The sequence below is a fragment of the Crotalus tigris genome, unplaced genomic scaffold (assembly GCF_016545835.1).
Source record: "Crotalus tigris isolate CLP2741 ecotype Arizona unplaced genomic scaffold, ASM1654583v1 scf7180000023598.3388751, whole genome shotgun sequence".
Lineage (NCBI taxonomy): Eukaryota > Metazoa > Chordata > Lepidosauria > Squamata > Viperidae > Crotalus > Crotalus tigris.
In genome coordinates, this window is record NW_024100068.1 from 2,040,574 (window position 1) to 2,055,610 (window position 15,037).

The window sequence follows — 15,037 nt, forward strand, 5'->3', positions numbered from 1 at the left end:
GGGGAGGCGGGGAGAACAAACTCCACCCCCCCGCAAAAGCCATTCTACCCCGGGCAAGGGGCCCGCCTGCAGCCAGCGGCCGCTCCCTGCTCGGGACAGCGGGCGAAAAGAAAAAGCTCAGCCCACCGCTAATAAGAAGGAACTCTCGGTCTCACTCCGGCCGCGCTCTCGCCTCCTCTGCACGCCATGGAGCTCCACGCTCAGTACGTTGTGGTGGGCAGCTTCATAGCCTACCTAATCTTGCAGTTAATACGCTGGATCCGAGCTGACAGCGATCTCACCGTGCAGTGGGCAGAATGGTGGGGCAAGAAGCCCGGTAAGTCACCCGCGGAATTTCTCGTCTCTGTCGCTCGCAGTCGCGCTCAATTTTTTCGCTTCTTCTGCTTGGAATTGGCCGCTTCCTCCCTCATTCCTCCCGCGCGGGGACGTGGCACAGTTTCCCCAGGTCTGCGCGCGGCCCCTAGATTACAGCAGTGAGCAAAAAGGGTGAAAAAGAAGCGGGCGAGGGAGGAAGAAGCCCTTTCGCAGGCCGGGCAAATGCGAGTGGACTTATCCGCCCTCCCCGCGCGGCGTTTTCTCCCGCACAGCCAGTGGTTCACTGACCGCTGAAATTACGAGGATGCTGCTGTGAGATTTGTTAAAATTTTAAGCTGAAAGCCTCCGTGACCTCCCAGATGTTGGGATTACAGAGTCTGACAGTTTGAAAACAGCTCTATTTTAACCAAGCATTTATCGGACCACGTGGCCAAATCGCCTTTTACTTTAGTTTACTTTTAGTTTGCTGCTTCTCTTTTTCTTTTTAAGAAAATCTGTTTTATTATTCAATTTGTTTTATGTTTTTGAGCATTTGAGTAAACTTTTTTTTAATTCTCTTTTCTGGGAAAAAGAGTGATACGAAAAAGTAACAAAGATCAAATAAAGTCTGCCTAAGAAGTGGAGCCTGGGGCTGCCAGATCTGGGCTAGAAAATGCCAGAGTGCAGGATGTTTGTAGCTCAAAAGCTGGTAGTCAATAAGGAACTGGCCATGCTGGCTGCAGATATGGAAACTATAAGTCGCAACTCTTGGAGATCTACAGGCTGTGAATAGGGTGTGTGCAAGCTCTCTTTTTTGTCCATGCAGTATTACTCATCCGAATATTTTTTCAGGCATTGCTTCCTAATCCCAAATAAATATGCCTAGGTTTTCAGCTTGGTTTCCAGAACTCATAGCTTGCATTTACCATAGTTTGAAACTGTCCTTGAGCCAGTTTACTTGTGGAAACTGGATAGAAGTGGGTTGGTCAGGCCCATGTCAGATTTCCAGCTGAATGCTAATGGATTGCATAGGTTTTATTATCCCTTTATTTACCAGTCATGAAAAGGGTTCACCTCTCCCCTGCTTTTTCAAGCAGAGAACTCTCATGGGAAGGGGGAATCCAGGAGTTTGTGGAAAAGGATTCTTTTAAGGCTATTCACAAACTCTTGAATTAAGTGCGTGTTCAGACCCAAGCAATAGCTTAAGTCTCAGCGCAAGCCTGTTGTTGTTTTTGCATTAGACTATGTGTAATGTTACTGGTTTTAGGTGAATGAAAACAGGGACCCACTTAAAACAAGGCAGTATAAAATTTCAGGTTTACAAGTCCTACATTTCGTTAACTTAAAAACAGAGTTATACTACATACATAGTCTAGTAGGGTTTACCTACTTCCTTGTAACAACACCTAGCAGAAGAGAAATAGAATCAACAATTCACCTGGTAGACTGGGTCTACTTTTATATTGGTGATTCAAGCACACAGTACACACTCACAGATACACAATTCATTTTCTAGAGTGACAGCAATAGTATTTATATTGTTGAAGGAAAAATCTTCACCAGGGTCCAGTCAGGAATAATCAAAATGGAGACTGCTTTAGAAAGAAGTTTGTAGTTTATTGAAGAGGAGAGCCAGACAGAAAGATGGCTCTGGAAAAACTGACCACATGTAGCAGCGTGTGGTGGGTTTTTATACCTTCTGAGGCTCTCGAGGTTGGTTCCTGTTTGATGTTTTGTATTTCCTGTGTCATATACTTTGACCTGAGTCTGAGTATGCCCTTTTGGTATTGGTGGTGTGGAAGGAAAAGTCTTCATCATGGTTCAGTCCAAGCCGGGAATAAACAACATGGTGACTGCTTTAGAAAGAAGGTTGCAGTTTATTGAAGAGGTGAGCCAGACAGAAAGATGGCTCTGGAAGAAAAGAGGAGTGAGCGCAAGTAGGGAGTGGGTTTTTATACCTTCTTGAGCTTTTTGTTTGGAGTTGTTCCTTGGCATGAACTTTGACCTCAGTCTGAGTGTGCCTTTCTGGTATTCTGATGGTGGTGGGTTAATCCTATTATGTCCCAAAGGTCATATCCTACTTCCCTGTGGCAGTGGCTGATGACTCTTAGATTTTTGGTGTGAGGGGTTGCTGATTCTAGGGATCTTTCTTCGTAATCCCAGTTTCCTGACTCCAGTCTTTCTGACAAGATTATCACATTTGCAGTTCTGCAAACTTGGTTTCTGTTTGGGACAGAGAGACTTGGGGGCGGGGTTGGTTTCTGCTTTTAAAATCCTTTAGGGAAATATGTTCTGCTTTTTAAATATTTCCAAGAAATATTTCTTTCTCGGGGGTGTGTGTGTGGCTGACTTACCACAAATCCCCCCTTTGTGCCATAATAGTGTAGGTGACACACTTTTACTGGCACAAGAATAAAATTGATCTGATCAGGGAGACTTGGTAAACAAGCTTTAAACTGTTAGGCCAAAAAAAAAAAAAAAAATGGAAGCAGCAGAAAAAGATCCCTGTAGTGACTCCCAAAAGGAGAGCTTCCAACCCATAAAGGTCTAAAAGTCAGGGCAAAAGTTCTGTTAGATGGAAAATAAATTTATAATGTCCAATATTTTGTGCCAATCATTTTCAAATGTTGGATGTCACTTTGAGTTTCCAGTCAGGTTTGCACATTCCTCCCAAAATTCTTCACAGCCATGGTTTGCTTCAGTACATAACCACTGGCTGCCCATTTTCAAGGGTTGTTTCCTGCCTTAGTTCTTAGTTCAGTGCATCCAGGTTTGTAATGGCCAATTGAGGTTAGCCAGTATGCAAGCAAGGCTATTAAATTTTCTTAAATTGCACATAGTGAGCCCTAAGATTCCCAATCTGAGTCCACTAGTACAAGATATTCAGGGCTTAGGTTTGGAGATCTCTTTCCTACTACTTCCCTAGTTAGGGCATATGAATTGCAAATCACCCAAGGGGGCCTGGTTCCCTCCCCCTTGGAATTTGCAGGAAGTTGTACATGCAAAGTTTTAATGACACAGAGCAAGAATCATGCTGGATTTTTACTGAAGGTAGGTGAAAGAGATAGACTCAGTGTGATTATGAATGGTGTGTGTGTGTGTGTGTGTGTGTTTGTGTGTGTGCGCAGCTACTAACACAAAACAGGCAATACAAACATTCTGGATAAATTTTCCCTTCCACCAGATAGAAGTCCAAGATGTTCAGTAATTGCTGTGCCAACTATTTCCAAATGCCATCTCTCCATAAATACATTCAACTGGCTTATTACAGTACAAATGGGGCAAGAAAGAAAATCTTACAGTGAGTTTCCACCCTCCCCCCATAGTCTTCCTAGTTTTGTTCTGAGGCTTCACGTGGGGACCAATGGCTCCAGGACTCCTTCTTTCCTCTGCAGCTTTCACAGGCATCTGGGGGAATGGTAGGACTTGAGAAGATGTTCCACTCAGGTTGCACGGTGGCTTTTTAGTGGATGGCTGGATTCAAAACCCAATTCCATGGCTCAAATGGATGGAGGCAGCATCTGGGTCAGTGTGCTCTGCTTCCAAAAAGTTGCTGAGTTATCTATGCAGGGCTGAAGGACATGAGAACAAGATCTCCTCCCCCCTTTCTGGGTGGACTCTCCCAGGAGAGGCAGACAAAGGCATGGAGAACAGAGGATAAGAAAAGGAGAAGTAGAATTGGGGGGGGGGGTAGCTTGCAGACAGAGTTTGAAAAGGCACTAATACTGCAGTGGTTAAAGAAACATAGGCAGACAAAATTAGGAGATCACAGATGAGGACAGAAGAAAGGCTGGATTCTGGTAATAGAACAACAAAATGAAAGGTCTTACTTCTGAAGTGAACATTTGTAACATATTAATGACTAAAGAGTTGCAATTTGAAAAATGCTGGGCATGTTTCAGGAAAAGGATAGACAGATAAAATCCATTTACAACACATACAATAAATGCAAGAGTGAAACTTTTCCAGCAGATGAACTTAAAACATTCCCTCCTGGTAACTTTGGGCTGTTCTTAAGAGTACAGAGAGAGAAAGGGGAAAATTTTTTTTTTCTTCACTCTTGTTTGTTGGCCAGACAAACAGAGTGAGGATATTTTACTTTTGGTGGCTTAATTTAAGCCTCTACCTATCTCTTTTTCATACCTGCCTGAACGGGTAGCTGATTCCTGTCCCAGGCCTCAAGCAAGCTTTTACTGGGGAGCCTATCTTGACCCTTGAACTAGAACACCCCATGATTCCCTTATTCCTGATGCAGAGGTTCACTTTGGTTTTATTGGGTCCGGCGCACTGAAGCCTCCTAGTGAGACTTCCGCCTACTACCATGGTTTTGGATCAAAAAGGGACTCATAGAGGACTCTGGATCCCTCGCAGAGTACTGGACGCTCCTTTAGGGATCTACCACCATGGTTTCAGACCAAAAAGGGATCTGTTGAGGACTCTTCTGCTCCCCTGCAGAAGGTACGGGATGCTCTCTTACCGGTTTTACCTTCACTTTTCACCACCACTGTTTGCGGACTTCAAATGTCCAGGAGGACCTCTGCTTGCTTTCCAGAGGTAAGGGACGCTCCTAGCCCGGGGCTTAATTTCCTAACTTGGGGCTTTGCTTACAGGGCCTTACTAGCTGGTTGCCCAAATCCAATTCTTTCGTTCACTCATTCCATTTCATTTTCACACAGCCTCTCCCTTTTCCCTAACAAAAGGTCCTGCGCTCTGGCCAAATCCCCATGCTTTCCAGGGTCTGCCACTTGAATAGATCTTTTCGGTGGTTAGGAAAGACCAGAGGGAGCAAAATCCAACTGTGATTGGGAAAAGAGTCTTCTCATTCACACACAGAGACATACACACATTTCTCTCACTCCCCTTTAAAATTAAAATTTAGAGGTACTCAACTTCACCTTCTTTCCAAAGCAGCCCTTGAGCTCAAACCCAAAACTCCCTTTTTACCCTGGTTCCACATGGGCAAGGCCTGGGAAACCCATCCACAGACACAAGGGGTCTGCTGCTGGCAAGATGGGGCTTACCAATCTCAGTCCATTAGAGAGGTTAACTTGGAGTCCCATCCTGGGTGCCAAATTGTGGAAGGAAAAGTCTTCATTATGGTTCAGTCCAAGCCAGGAATAAACAACATGGCAACTGCTTTAGAAAGAAGGTTGTAGTTTATTGAAGAGGAGAGCCAGACAGAAAGATGGCTGTGGAAGAAAAGAGGAGTGAGCACAAGTAGGGAATGGGTCAGAGTCCCTTGATAGTGTTGAAGGAAAGTCTTCATCATGGTTCAGTCCAAGCCGGGAAAAAACAACATGGCAACTGCTTTAGAAAGAAGGTTGCAGTTTATTGAAGAGAAGAACCGGACAGAAAGTTGGCTCTGGAAGAAAAGAGAGCATGCTTTTTCCCCATTACTGGCAATGGAGTGGGCCCAGTTTTGTCGTGACGCATCCAGCCCGTGGGCCGGCAGTTTGAGACCCCTGCATTAGACCATCTCTGACCAATTACATACTTGAGGATCTCCAGCAAAGGAGAACTTAACATTTCAAGTGGCAGCCTGTTCCACTGGCTGATAGCTCTTATAGTCGGGGAGTTCTTCCTGGTGTGTAGCCTGAATGCCTTTCATAGTAACTGGAATTATAGAGAATAAGTTCATCTCTTGTTTTGTGTGACAGTCCAACAGATACTGAAAGACTGCTATCATGTCTGCTCACCACTGTGATTTCTAAAACCCCTAAATTTATAACAATCAAAGTTTCTGAGTAGTTCTGTCTATCCTACTTCAGTTTCTGGACTCTCAATTACTATTTAACTGAATCCCCAGCCAAATTGGAATCTATACCTTGATACTGAAAAAATACAAAAGGATTGCACAATTGTATCATTAATCATTCTGATTATGTTGTAAAGAAACTGAGCAGTAACTGAATAATTTTTTTATTTTCTAAAACGATTAGATAATTGCATTGCTATTTAGTCTGTATTTAGTTGTGTGCATGAACAAATTGCTGATTAAAGGCAGGAATCTAGAAGCAGTTATTCCTAGTGCAATTACAAGGTTTTGCCTGAAGCATTTGAAAGACAAAATCTTTGTGTGGGTGTTAACGGTAGAGTTAATACAGTTTCATATAGACAAACAGACAGTGTGTTGTTCAAACAGATGCTAAATTTTGTATATTTTATATTATACAGCGTCTTTTTGTACCATTGCTTTGTTTTAAATTGTAAGCTGCCCAGAGGCTGTCCTGTAATAATAATAATGGAACAAATAATCCATTAAACTGGTGATCCATCAGTTTGCATGTAGACATCTTACTTCCAGAAGGAACCTTGTAACTAGCAAATCCCTATGTTTATCCCTAACCAGTTCTTACAGTTGACAGAAAGCCAAAACCCGAGGTCGTTTATTTTTGGGTAGATATAACTAATTAATTATCTCTGCTTCAGAATATTTACCTATAGCATATATACAGAATAAATGTTTTGTTCCATTGCAGGATTTTTTCTCTAGCAGTAGCAATCCAAATGATCCAAGGAAATGTAAATGAAAGATAAAAGAAGCAGCATCCTCTCCTGCAGTGATGACCACTGGCCAATAATTTTTAAAAGGGTTTGGATAAATTCATGAAAATAACGTAACAGTGGTTACTAATTAGAATGCCTGTGTACATTATTCAATGGACTAGATTAGAAGATCCTTGAGATCCTTGAGAAAGGTCATCCAGGATTTCAAACACATCTACTTTAAAATTAGCAATAATATTTCAATCCATTGAGCTTTGTTTGCTCAACAGTAAAAACTGAATTTATGGAATATGTCAAAACGAAACAAAAAATGTCCCATGTTGGCTTTGTTGTAAATGAACTTAGTCTATTACTTTTCCCTTCTCGTTTAGGCTGTTGGAAAGAGAAAGGCTTTTATATCAGAGTCCCTTGATAGTGTTGAAGGAAAGTCTTCATCATGGTTCAGTCCTAGCCAGGAAAAAACAACATGGCGACTGCTTTAGAAAGAAGGTTGCAGTTTATTGAAGAGAAGAACCAGACAGAAAGTTGGCTCTGGAAGAAAAGAGAGAGAGCATGTGTCGGGAGTGGGTTTTTATACCTTCTTGAGCTTTTTGTTTGGAGTTGTTCCTTGGCATGAACTTTGACCTCAGTCTGAGTGTGCCTTTCTGATATTCTGATGGTGGTGGGTTAATCCTATTATGTCCCAAAGGTCATATCCTGCTTCCATGTGGCTGTGGCTGATGACTCTTAGATTTTTGGTGTGAGAGGTTGTTGATTCTAGGGATCTTTCTTCGTAATCCCAGTTTCCTGACTCCAGTCTTTCTGACAAGATTATCACATCTGCAATTCTGAGACTTGGTTTATGTTTGGGACAGAGAGACTTGGGGGTGGGGTTGGTTTCTGCTTTTAAAATCCTTTAGGGAAATATATTCTGCCTTTTAAATATTTCCGAAAATATTTCTTTCTCGGGGGGGGGGGCTGATTTCCCACAATAGTGAGGTGATATATAAATTTAATAAATGAATTCTTAATTTCATTAACAAAATAATTCCTTCTAGAATATCTATATTCAAGTCTTTTTGGATAGAAATAGTCAGAATGAACATTTTGAAAATTGTATCTATTCTTAGAGATGTAGTTAGATACATAAATTTCTGATTTTTTTTTATCCTGTTAGTTTTTTCTTTCCTTATTTTTTTTACTATACTTTTCTTGTTTTCATTATTGTTTTAATTGTTTATTAAAAATAAATAATTTTAAAAATAAAACACCACTGTTTTAATTATTTAAAAGATGAAGCTCTAAAGTGAATATTAGATGGTTATATTGGAATAATATAAGACTGCCCTGATCACAAGGAATACTTTCAAGGTGAAGAAACAGTTTCCATTAAGTTGTGGTTTGCTCTTCCTTTATTTTCAGTTGCACATGGTCTCTATAGATGAATCATATGCTTTGTTACTCTTATCTGCATAGCACAAGAGTTATTGCAATAGAAACATTTTCCTCAAGTGATGCAACACTTGAGCAGAATGTCAGAGTCAGAATGTCATCAGGCAGAGTGGCTGATGTTGATATCTTATGAGGACAAGCTTATTGTTCTGACTGGCAGAATATGATGAATGGATTGATACCTGTCTGCCATATTAACTGTCTATCCAACCCTTCATAGAAAACTGTTAACATTGGTAAAGTCAGTGCCATAAAATACGAAGGGGGGGGGGAAACCCTCATGAAGGATGAGAAATACCTCTGTACAAGCTATAAAACCAATAAGCTGAAAACAGCATTTGATCTATCAACATCTTGCATATTACCTTCCATTAAAACATTCTATGGCAAGTTTCATGATTTTTTTAACATTTAAAACTGTAGGTAAGATATGAGCCTACAGCTAAAATGGAAGGGGCCCGCAGCACATCTTTAATAAAAATCATTTCTCCTGGCATCTCCCCCATCTCAAAAAGACAAAAATGATGTTGGAACCAGAATTATTAAGATAAGAATTACATTCATAATCTTCAACTAGAAATTGATCTAAAATATGGGGGTTTTTTCCCCCTAAAAGCAGTAGCCATCATTTTCACTAAATTCCACAGATAATTAAATGTTGGGGAGCAGAAGTTTCAGAGATGGTTGGATGGGGCAAATATGAGCAAACATTCACAGATGATCTCGATAAACAAGAAGGAATCATAAACAGGGAGACATTCTCTGAGGTAACTTCAATACAAGAAGCACTTAATTGATTGGCATTTTATTCTAGTTATATGTCATGTTATATGTTTTCTTTAAATATCATGATTTATACATCAATTGACTTCTGATGGTTTACAACAGTAAAAAAGGTCAAAAAAGAATTAAATCCAAAACGGGGAAAAGGCTCAGGTTGTAGCCTTCCATTAGGCACAAAAGCCAGCTGGGGGAACTTGGATCAACCCAAATAATGGTCCGGGCTTGTGACAAGCTAGCTGAAAAACAAAATCCCTGATCTCACCACGCATTGACTTAACTTTGCTATAAGAACTAGGCAAGCCGAGAGCAAAACAAGGAGACCTTGCAGCCAGGTGGAACAGATGCTAGAAAAACTCAAACAATGCCAGAAATACAAAAAACAGAAGGACTTCACTCAGCAATCCCCAAACACCTCCAGAACAATTTCATTTTTTAAAATTAATTCTTGGAAAGCTCTAAGAATGCTTATTTGACAAGCCAGAAGGAGGGAGAGCGAGGTAGGAAGTTGACAAGAAGGCTTTTTATTCTATCTCCAGAGAATAAACTTCCTACCTTGCTCTCCCTCCTTTTGGCTTGTCTCTCTGGAAAAGAGAAAATAAAATCTTCTTCCCCCAGTCAGTCTCCTCTTCCCCTTTAAAAATCCCTCTCCAAGAGCCTCGCCCTGCCGTGGAGGTTGCCGGAGCCCCCGACCTCTCTGTCGAATCCACAGAGCTCTGGCAAAGCCTCCCAGCCAGCTCCGATCCCAGCCAGCACCAATCCCCCCCCCCAATTCCCCTCTCCGCTACACTTCCTTCCTTCCTTCTCTCCTTCTCCTCTCTTTCCATAGCAGATCTCCAGGTCAGACAGAACCATATATCGGGCCGGGCCTTGTGTTTGACATATCTGAACTAGAAGGTATCATTACTTTGAACAATAGAAGGGGAATTACCAGATCCATCCACAGCTAAATATGCATCAGAGGTGGCACACAACTGGCTCAAATACAAGGGATTTTATATATAAAAATATAACTAACACCATCACAACAAACTACTGGAGATTCTGTGATTAAATTCCAGGAAGAGAAGTACAACTAATTCCCTCCTGTTATTAATTAAATAGTGCTGCATGTTTTATAAAATGCTGAGTAGTCAGTACCAAGAACTGTATTACAGGGGTTGATCTTAACATTTCTAAAAACATTTGAAGCAAAGAAAGAAATAAGTGAATAAATAGGGAATTTTCTGGGGAAATTAAAGGAGAGTGAGTTCAGATTACCCACTGTATAATAAATATTTTCATTAATGTTTTGGATGAAAAAATGGAAGGATCATTATTAATATTGTGATATTAGGTGGGGTAGCTACAAGACAGGAGTAGAATTGAGAAATGTCTGTATAAGTTATAGAAATAGGTCTAAAGAGTCACTATGAAATTAGAGAGGGAAAGTTATTCTCTTAAGACATTACAATTAACTGCACATGTACACTGTACCTAGCTTGATATAGTATTTGTGATAAAGATCTTGAAATAGTAACTGAAGGAAAACTGAATATGAACTAGCAGTATGATATGGCTGCAAAGAAAGAACAAGCAGATCTAAGGTGCACCAAATAAAATCTACTTTGGAGGCCATGAGAAGAAATTGTCCCACTTAATTCTGCTATGGTTATCCCTGACTTGAGAATTAAGTTTCCCATTGTCTCTGCCCATTCAGTGTTTAAGTAGAGGGCATGCACTCCAGGTCTGCTCAATGAAAGTCATTCTGTGGGAACAAAGAACCATGCCTTCTCTCTCATTGCCCTTACCTTCTAGAACAGCACCTAAATCCCAAAGATATGCATGGCTCCCACTCTTCAAAGTTCTGGAAGTCTCCTAAAACCTGGTCCTATTCCCAGGCCTGGGTGGTTAGCATGGCTGCGAAACCCCTGTTGAGTCTTAAATGCTGAGAGTGCTGTTTTTCTCTAGGTAACCTTCTGGTTTTAGCTGCGTTTTAACTTAGGCACTGGAAATATTGCAAGGAATCTTTTTGGAGTCAGGCAGCCTTAACAAATCTGGAAAGAAAGGACTTGTTCTCTCACAGTGTTAGAATTTCGGCTCTGAATGTGTTTGAAATGACAAAAAAGTTACAACACACAAAAGACAAATACAGTTCTTATAGTTTTACATTTTTGTGGAGTCGAGAACTTGTGCTCAGCTGTTAACATGAACTGCAAAGCGATCCAGAGGCAGCAGAAGAAAAATCTTCTTTTTCTACCCAGCATGCAGTTAAATTGTGAAATTACTTTTCCAGGGTTACAGTAATGGCAGTCACTTTAGATGAAGTTAAAAGGAGCCAGAATACTTTCCTGAAGCTTCAGACTTATCAATGGCTGCTGTATTAATGACTGCTTACAGTTTTATCTTCTGCCTCAAAGGTACCATTCCACACTGGTTGCTGACAAGTGATAGTGGGAGGGAGTTATCACCCTCCAGTCAGCTTCCCACATGCATTCAATTAAACCCATATGACACAACATGCCCAATATAGTTTGTTCTTATGTAAACAATGTTACATCTGCTAGCTATATTGAATAAAAAAAAGATTGTTGAGATTGGTTACACCTTTGTACAGCAATCTTCTTCAACGTGATGTTTTCTGGATGTATTGGAGTTTGGCCATGCTGGTTAGGTTAACATTTATATCCTGGCATAGCTAAAAGGCTTCAACTTAAGAGATTTTACAGTTTTGATCAGTTTCCCTGAAGAAGGGGATTTTGTACAGTTCTAAATGGGTATAAGAAAGAGCAAACAAAATGATTAGAGCCTAGAACAACTCCTGTATAGTATGAAAAAAGACCTTTATTGGAAAAAAAAAGTAACAGGTAACACAATTCTGAAAAAGAGTGCAAAATTTGAAAATGAATAAGCAGAGGTTTTTCTCTATTTAATGACACCAGAATGCAGAATTACTCAAAGGAACTGAATGATGGGGAATCTAGACAGAGTAAAGTATTTCATCCAACATTTAGTTCATGGAATTTGCTACTAAAATATGTTGTGGTAGTCTTCCTTTCAAAGATTAGGAGAAAAGATTACAGGTAATAATTGAATTAGAGTCATAAGTCGTGATGGTCGTAAAGCTAGTCATCATGTGATCAACCTGAAGTTACAATCTTTTTGCAGTGATCATGAATCACCATGGTCATTAAGTGAATCCACAGTCATTAAGTGAATGCCATGGTTGTTAAGTGACCATTGTTTGCTATGGGGCATTTTTGCAAACGCCAGAAATAAATGCCCGTTTTCAGTGAGAATGTCCTAAATTGCGGCCATGTGACTGTAGGACCCTGCAAATTGCTGTAAATGCGAGCTGGTTGCCAAAACCTCTGAAATGCATCATGTGACTGCGGGGGGGGGGGCTGCATGCGGTCATTGGAACTTCATAACTGGTTCATAAATGCCTTTTGGGGGGAGGCTCTGTCAGAACTTCAAGCAGTCACTAAGGACTGGCTGTAAGTTGAGGACTACCCAGCACTTTTTTTTAGTTTTTAATAAATAAAGAATACTTGTAGTTAAATAGTAATATATTAACTTTAATATTTCTATCATTGTGAATATCAGTCGCTAGAAACAAGAATACTGTTTCATTTATGTCATGCATGGGGTTTTCCCACTGGCATTTAATCACCATTGAGGGAAACTTTGGAACGGATGGATCTATGATTTGATCCAGTATAACTTTCAGTTTGTCTTTGTTTAAAACAAAGTATCCTCATTATGTCCTTTTGTATAGAGCAATAGCAAAACAAGGTATCCTCCATTATGTGCTGTGAAAATTCCGGATAGGCCTTCTGTTTTCAGAATAAAGCTATGTGTTCCAGAGCATATACAGGCCTAGTAACCTGTTGCGAAAGATATAGATAGATGTTTGGCAGACTTTCTTGTTTGCTTTGTTGCCTGCAAATTTTGAAAATGGGTTCTTTTTGTTGACACAGCAAAGTCCTTGGGGATTTATGTTTGGGCAAATGATACACAGTTAAAGTCAATGATGTTTCTAGGAAGATTGTTTTCTGTAAACCACCTCATAGTTTGATTGTTTGCGTAAGAGTTCACTTTCTTCTGCTGTGTAATGATGAACAGGCCTGTGTTGTGTGTGCATCAGCAGCCTCTGAATATGTTCAAGGCAAGAAAGAATGTTGTCCCTTTAAACAGAAATTTATTTATGATGGTTGAGGTTTTGTGGAGTTTAGTCAGAAAAAGGTATGATGTAATACTACTATCTTTGGTTTAACATTTATATTGTATTTTAAAACTTTTGTTAGGAACCCAGAGTTGCATTTGTGAAATGGATGGCCAAATACATGGATTTAAATAATTTCTTGTTTGCAGATGTGTACATATTCATGGAAGTTAATAAGGATTTGACTAACAACCATGGCTAAAAATAGTGTCTTACTTGCAGAAATGTACATATTCATGAAAGTTGCTAATGAACACCTGGTGTAGGAGATGATCTTCATTATGACCTTGCTAAGCCCGAGGGAGAGGTCAAATGTGTCATCAGCCACAAGTCTTTTTGTGCCCACAAGAGGTCCAAGTCTAAGCCCACCTTGAATTCTGTTGACTTTTATTTACCACCAATTTGCTTTGACCATTAGTAGTTCATATTCTTGAGGAGAGCATTAGCATGCAATAAATGTTCACTTGTAGTGCTTGGACTCCTAATTTACTGTGCTTGACACCTCTTCTTATAATCTTTTTTGGTGTTTTTTTTTTCTTCCCCAGAAAAGGAGCTGCCTAGGAAAGTTGTCTGGGTGACTGGTGCCTCCAGCGGAATTGGAGAAGAGTTGGCCTACCAGCTGGCCAAAATTGGCTCTTGGCTTGTATTGTCGGCAAGAAGAGAAAATGAATTGGAGAGGGTGAAAAAAAAGTGTCTTGGTAGGGGCTATTCTAGAAGCTTATATATGCATTTTTTCCTTAACTAGGTTGCCATAATTACAAATAAAATTACAGAATAAAAATTAATATGTCCTTTGGCATATTTATAAAGAGCTATGCTAATTCCAGTTAGGTTTCTGCAGCATCTACCTGACCTTTCCTGGTTAAGTAAACTGGTCTAGTATTCACCTGGGATGCGACGCAAAAACCCAAGGCAGTAAGCAAGAATGGAAAATAAGAAACATTCTGGAAGGAAGCAACAGCAAACCATTTTGATAATGGTGCCAATTAAACTTGGCAATTATAGAAGGTATCCTACTGACAAGATTAGGAAAAATTGAATTATCAGCGGACAGCTTATTGACAATAAGATTATTTTGTCATCCTGATATTGTTCATGCTTTAGGCTGGTTGAGCTAGGCTGCAGTTGCATAGGTGTTTAGCTTATCTAGGTTTGCTTCCCTTTCTTGATATATAGCCAAGTGGAACAGAGAGGAAAGTCTTGGTGTTTTGTAAGGCTATCTCGCAAAATTAATGTTGCACATTATTTTTGCTCAGCTCCAGAAAGGTGCCAGATTAATTATCTTTGTTTGACTTATGGCAAGCGATTTAATCATTAACAGATGCCATCATATGTAATCCATGACTTGAATTCTAATGTATTGCTGTAGGAAACAAAGGTTTAGAGTCAGAGGAATCTATAGCATTTCAAAATCAGAGTTTCACTAAAAAAATCCAACAAAAATCATAAACCTCAGCTAATCCCACAGTATTGTGTTTTTTTGTCAATTAAAGTTCAATGCTCGAAGCTGTTAGAGTATCTTGTTTGTGTCTTTTTTGGTTTCACTGTGAGAGGGGGAGCCTTGCACACCTGTTTCCAAATAAAGTTGCTCTGAAACCACAGGTTGTCAAGTCACACCCCACAGATACCTCTACTGCTGCTACTGAAGTGAGATATGAAAATAGCAGAGTAAGCTTTAAAATTCACTGAGAGGAAGAGAAAGGAAACTTAATTTTCCTTTCAAATTCTGGGAAAACAGAACATTTAGGTTTAACTCATATGCAAGTTGGACCCAACCTGCAGTCCTCTCTTCCTCAAAATTTTAATTTTAAATGCTCCAGC

At 40.0% G+C, this 15,037-nt stretch overlaps 1 protein-coding gene across 1 annotated transcript in view; it reads left to right on the forward strand.

The window, feature by feature from the left end:
• Positions 1–15,037, forward strand: part of DHRS7 (dehydrogenase/reductase 7) — a 22,871-nt gene continuing 7,834 nt past the window's right edge. Inside the window, exons 1-2 of the mRNA XM_039319558.1 lie at positions 1–316; positions 13,762–13,914. Coding sequence (XP_039175492.1) covers positions 187–316; positions 13,762–13,914 — 283 coding nt within the window. The 5' untranslated portion in view covers positions 1–186. The remainder of the gene's footprint in view (positions 317–13,761; positions 13,915–15,037) is intronic.